Here is a 6,163-nt window from a genome sequence, read left to right as displayed (position 1 = left end):
CTGTCAGTGCACTTCGAGAAAACCAGCAAATGGATTCGGTTTTCGCTTCGACAGAGCGGAAATTTGTTTTTTTTTTTGTTTTCGGGCAGTGAGCTTCGAGAAGAGAGTGCTTTGATATGGTCTAAGCAAACGAGTCTGTTTTGTGAATGCCGAAAGTATATTGTAGCTACTCAGTCAAAGGTGAAGGATCTATTGGTGAGTTTCATGCTTTTATTTTAAATCTGTAAAATATGTATGACTGCACATTCAATCGTTAGAACGGTGGGACGTAAATATGATTTTTTAACAAACTATGAATGGGTTGTCACTGTGAGTGTCGGTATAAACTCTTATTCATAAATTATTTACATTTTACATTTTTTTTAACGCATTCCTTTCCTCTCACTTATATTTTATTGAAATTCAAAAACCTTTGAATCGTTCGACACTATAAGTGTAGACTTGTGAAAGGTCCACTTTATTCAACAAACTTTGCTTAGCCACTATAAGTGTCGACATGAGAATGTTTTGTGACCCAACGATCCTCCCCATTAACAAACATCCCTCCCAGTAACCGTTGTGGAGATGCATAGGCAAACACGGTCTTCAAATAGCAAAGGTTACACCTAACATTCCTTCCCCCAATCCCACCTGACTGCAAGGACGAGGCCGGCGCTGTTATTAACCCTGTATGAATAGAGGCACTGAATTTTGCACACTGAAGAAGATTATGGCCAATCCCAGCCGAACTTCTAGTTGGTTCTTTGTGCATTTTCACTGACTTCGGGCAATCACGGAATAGCAATCACTGATATGTGTAGTCAGTCTAAGCTAAGCCAAGCTTAGCTAAGGACTAATATCTGAATCTTAGGGCAAATACCTGTAATAATTTCTAATGATTTTTTTTTTTTGAGAAAATTATTGAAAAATGCATACAGTAATTCGAGCAGTGTTACTTGTCGTAAAGTCACGAGGAATTAAAAACAAATAGAAATATTCTGCACCTTACACCAGACGCAGGCTTTCCCGATTCGTTTCACTTCTGTTCGTAGGTTCTGGATGTAGAAACGCTGCCGAATCTCGTTGACGGCAGTTTCTGTATTCCCGTGTGCTACTTGCTGATGATAGAACTCAAGCAGCTTATCTGTCACCGGGTGCATCTTCGGCAAAATGATCGGGAACCACAACTCAAACGGCAGAGACAATCCTTTTGCCACTCTTTCTCCCATACGCAGTACATCATCAGCATCCAGGAAAGGACTCAAGGTGTAGTGACTGCTGAACTTCTCCACTTGGTACTGCTGCCGGCACGGTTGCTGCTGGTTCTTCATTATCGTCCGGATCTAATCTCCGAAACAATCGGCTTGAGCCGAGTTCCAAAGGAACGCCTCTAAACGTAGAATCGAGAGATGCGGTGCAAATCTTCTCTAACTTTGGTCGAAAACGAAAACTCGTCACTGGACGGGTTCCAGACGATTCCCCATATTCGTTCAGAACCAGACTTCTTATCCTCGCTGAACCTCTCGCAATGATCTTCTTTTCGTTCTCCGAGGGCCACCAAGAACTTTTCGGAGTTAGAGACCCAGTTGTGCAACTCAAATCCGCCTTTGGAATGAACGTATCGTACCTCTTTCGCCAGCTCAACTGCTTCTTCGACCGTGTCCGCACTGTCGAAATAATCGTCGACGTAATGGTTTTCGACGATAGCCACCGCGGCCGCTGGAAACTGTCCAGCAAACTCCTTCGTATTCTGGTTCTTCACATATTGCTCGGAGCACGGCAAACTCGTAGAACCGAACGTCGCCACGGCCATCACGTACACCGTCGGCATTTCCGACGGATCGTTCCGGAAAAGGAACCTCTTGCTCTCGAAACTTGCATATCACTGCCGGCAGGGCAGTCAGCATGTCCGGACCCTTCAGCAACTTCGAGTTAAGTGAAACTCCTTTCACTTCTGCTCTGGCGTCCCACACCAGTTGAAACTTCTCCTTCCTCGCTCCTTCCTACCTTTTCAACAGATAGTCGGCTATCATGGTGCGAGCTTTGGCGTAAAGCTCGGTATCCTTCCTCAGACGATTCTCCAGACACGAAAGTCACTTGATTTCCATCGGGTAGCTGTCTGGAAACTCAGCATCGTTTTCTTTCCACAGCATGCCGGTTTCGAACCGGTCGACTATTCTCTTTGTCGTCTTTTTCAATAGCTCCTTTGCTCTTCGGTCCATTGCCACGGAAGCATTGCCACGGAAATGCCGGACTCCTCCAGCATGTAGTGGCTTTTCAGCAGGTCATGAAGGTCCAAATATGCAACTACCTTGGCCTCCTTCTTCCACACTACCAACGCTAGTTGGACCGAATTCCAAACAAAGGCAATAGGGCGATACTCAAAACTGAAAAGGCAATAGATGGCTCTTTTTCAATGGCAGTAAAAACGAAAACCTGAAGCAAAGAAAGCACCACGGAAGATGAACTAAACACAAAAAGTTATGTATTCACTTTACACTTGATTTCTAATCACTACTTTTGTGATTCAGTTTCCTAATTGCGAGAAATTTACGATTTTTATCATTTTCCATACGTTTTGACAGTTCTCCGACTACCATTCTTCCATGCGCTTGTGTAGAAAGTTTGAGAAATTTGAGAATCCATCGTAGCGCGATCAGTGAGTGGAATATAAACATCAGTGTCGCCGCTCAGCAGCCGGTAAGAGAAAGTGAATGTTCGAAAGGTTGTTGTCTGTAATTTTTGCCGCTGGCACCAACTGTTAGCGTTTGAGAACAAAATAAACAGTCGTTACCCTATTTCAACGCACTCGTGATCCTTCTAAGAAAATTATATGTCAGGGTCTGCAAAAAAACGTATGTACTCAATTGAGGCACAAAATTTTGGAAATAAAATTTCTCAATTGGACCCTGGCTCTAAACAATGTGATATATCTAAGCCCTTCCGAAATTTATCCATAATCTTTAGAAAATCTCAGAAGCGAATTCCGGCATTGGAATAGCAAAACAAATTAGTACCTACTAGCTAATTGCGGAAAAGCTCAAAAACTTGCTATGCAGTTTGAAAGCGCGCAAAATTTTGAAATAAGGACTCACTAGTTGAATTGAATATGTTACTCAGTATTTCGGAAGCATTCTCAATCAAGAGAAAGTTTTTGAAAATTCCTAGAGGACTGATTTGAAAAAAGTGAAAATTATTATTAAAAAAAAAAATAAAAAAATATGAAAGCACTTGGCGATGATTGAATTTTCTTTATCATCATCAAGAAACATCCAGAGAGTAGCTTATTTTTAGTCAGATATACAGTCAGTGACATAAGTTAGTAACCAAATGCTGTTTTTCCATACAATATGCCCAAGTTTGGGATGCTGTAACTCAGCTTCTGATAGTCCGAATTGGCTGAATTTTGGATGACGAATTACAAATAACTTAAAATTTTTCCTGTAAGGGAATTGCAGTCATTTTAAATAGAGTTTCAAAGGGTTGTTCGAAGACAAAAGTAAGTAACTGAGAGACTTTTTAATTTTATTCTAAAACGGTAGGTCGTGGAAAGTTGGTGTGTTCTGCAAATTTGTGTGACTTCTGAAATTGAACAACTTTGTGGAACAGTCCAACTTTCCACGACTTACCGTTTTAGAATAAAATTCGGTTACTTACTTTTGTCTTCGAACAACCCTCTGAAACTCTATGTAAAATGACTGCAATGTAATAATTCCCTTACAAGAAAAATTTCAAGTTATTTGTAGTTCGTCATCCAAATTTCAGCCAATTCGGACTACCAGAAGCTGAGTTACAGCACCCCAAACTTGGGCATTTTGTATGGAAAAACAGCATTTGGTTACTAACTTATGTCACTGACTGTATTTAACAGATGTTTTCAGTTGGTATATTTTCCTGACAAATGGAAAAATTCCAAGGTTGTACTTATTTTGAACCGGACAAAAAATCCTGCAAAAGCTCTTAGCTATCGTATAATCAGCTTGCTTTCCTCTATCAGTAAACTTTTTGAGTCATTTTGAACAGAATTATCTGCCCATAAACGCATAGTTGTCCCATGTGAATAGGAAATCCAGCAAACATGGGACTGACATGCGTTTATGGGCAGTTATGGTCCACATCTATGAAAATTCAATTTTTTGCAATGAACAGTTCGGTTTCTGATATGGACATTCGACCACTCATCAAGTTTTAAAGTGTAACAAATTTTATTTGTTCCTACAAATCTGTACGCTGAACAACTGGTCCGGCTCTTCCAGACATAGAAAAATCATTCGACCATGTTTGTCGGATTGTAAAGTTAAAAAAAGTTAAAAAAGTTAAATAAATTGTTTAAGTGACTCAAAATGGGATATTAAAAATCATTGTTCTCTGCCAAATGACGAAGCCTGCATGTCATTAATTTGAGGTAAAAATCGTTGCAATATTCTATTTATTAAGGTAAAACTTTCGAAAAAAAAAACATTAGGTTTATTCAAAACCTTTTTTTTTCCATAGGCGAGTAAATTCAATTCACCTGTAAAAATACTGAACTGCTATGGCAAAAAAGTAATATGTTGATAGCAAAATGAAAAATAATAGCTTAATTTAGTACACTACTGTTGCCTAACACAAATCATCTAGATATAAGAAATTAATGTAATTTTTCAAAAGATGCTAATAAAAAAAGAGAAACTTCGAGTTACAACCAAAATGTAATGCTCGATCGGAAGACTTAAACAAATCAGAGCATCCCATTCGTCACGCACTGATAACATAGAAAAATTCAGCTTATCAACAGAAGTTCAAAGCTTTCCTTCCCCCATTAGTACTAATTGCGAACAAAGCGGTATAGTTCGAAAATGTTCCCTACCGGCAAACTTGTCCCGATTCCTCGCGCAGATTGGCCCCAATTACGTGATCTATTCAAGGGCAATGACCTCGCAAACGAAATCCCGTTCAATACCGTCCAAAATTACATCGAATGGACGACCATCGACCCGAAAATGCGGCACTTGGAAATTCTCAGCTTTAACGACAGCTGGCGACAGAATGGAACGTTCATCATTTCGGTAAGTATCAATCAGAGCTCATAATTTGATATCTGATAGGTACATAGTAATTAGTCTATTCAAATAGGACCGTCACGAATTATTCTTCTTCTCACTGGAACCTTCGCTATCGTCATTAGAAGAGGCACTAGAACTCATCGATTGGGACTTTCCCTATCGTATTTACGCCATTCTAGACCAACATCAAGCCGTCTTGGAACGAGTGCTCAACAAACTCAATGTCCCTTATCCCAGGGCAACAGTGGCTTGCAATCTGTATCGACTCTCGAAGGAAATCGCCATCGGATTGGAAGCCACTCCACCGGATGGATTCCGTTTGGGCAATCTGGAACCTCGCCACGTCAAAACAATCAACGAAACTTGGCCTTTTCGAAGTGGTGGATCCGAATACGCTCTGACTCGATGTATTGCGTGGAACACCAACGTGGGATTGTTCAACGAGAAAGACGAGCTCATCGCATGGTGTTTGCTAAATAATTTGGGAATCATTTGCGTGTTGTACACCGTCGAAAAGTATCGTCGCCGGGGACTTGCGGAAGTGGTGCTCCGATCAATGGTAAGCCAATTGGCTCATCGTGGGATGAATTCCATCACAAGCGTTTTGCTGGAAAATGTCCCCTCCAGAACGCTGTTCGAGAAGCTGGGATTTGAAGGCAATTTAACTGTGCACGATAGTTGCCATCCGGTCAATCGATTAACAGAGTGGAACTTTTGCTGAGCAATGCACGTAAATAAAGTTTGTCACCGGAAGTGACACAACTTGGTGAAAAAATGTTATTGCTTCGGCGCATCGCGTCATGTATAGGTGTTCAAATAAAGGTCGAGCTCGTTGTGCCATGGGCGTGTTTAGGGAATGATGCTCTTTCAAATTAGAAAGAAAGAATCGATATCAGGGCTTTTTTAACAATTGCTGACATTGGTGAACATAAAGAATGTTCTGAAACGATATGTGATGCAAGTTATCAATTCACTTATTTTCCAAGCAAAGCTGGCGAAAACTGATTTTTCAATAGCAGGAATTTCATTAGAAAACAATTTGTTTAATTCCTTTAAAAACTGTAAAAGGCTCATCATGAATGCTCTGTAAGCATTAGACATGCCAACCTTTTCAAAATAATATAAAATTGAGAGGCCAA

At 40.3% G+C, this 6,163-nt stretch overlaps 1 protein-coding gene across 1 annotated transcript; it reads left to right on the top strand.

Annotated features, from left to right (window-relative positions):
- The first annotated feature begins 4,773 nt into the window (after window positions 1-4,773).
- Window positions 4,774-5,880, top strand: LOC5573898. Its single transcript, XM_001654884.2, has 2 exons — window positions 4,774-5,027; window positions 5,095-5,880. Exons 1-2 carry the CDS (start codon window positions 4,818-4,820, stop codon window positions 5,743-5,745), a joined length of 861 nt encoding a protein of 286 aa, XP_001654934.2. The 5' UTR covers window positions 4,774-4,817; the 3' UTR covers window positions 5,746-5,880.
- Window positions 5,881-6,163: the final 283 nt, after the last annotated feature.

The sequence above is a fragment of the Aedes aegypti genome, chromosome 2 (assembly GCF_002204515.2).
Source record: "Aedes aegypti strain LVP_AGWG chromosome 2, AaegL5.0 Primary Assembly, whole genome shotgun sequence".
Taxonomy (NCBI): Eukaryota; Metazoa; Arthropoda; class Insecta; order Diptera; family Culicidae; genus Aedes; species Aedes aegypti.
The sequence above is the reverse complement of the archived record's forward strand: the minus strand, read 5'-3'. Positions and strand labels throughout refer to the sequence as shown.

What these genes read in the sequence shown, in the direction of transcription:
- LOC5573898 (XM_001654884.2), top strand. Translation starts at nt 4,818, where the DNA reads ATGTTCCCTACCGGCAAACTTGTCCCGATTCCTCGCGCAGATTGGCCC. An exon ending in ATGGAACGTTCATCATTTCG is followed by an intron (nt 5,028 to 5,094) that starts GTAAGTATCAAT and finishes CTATTCAAATAG; the next exon opens with GACCGTCACGAATTATTCTT.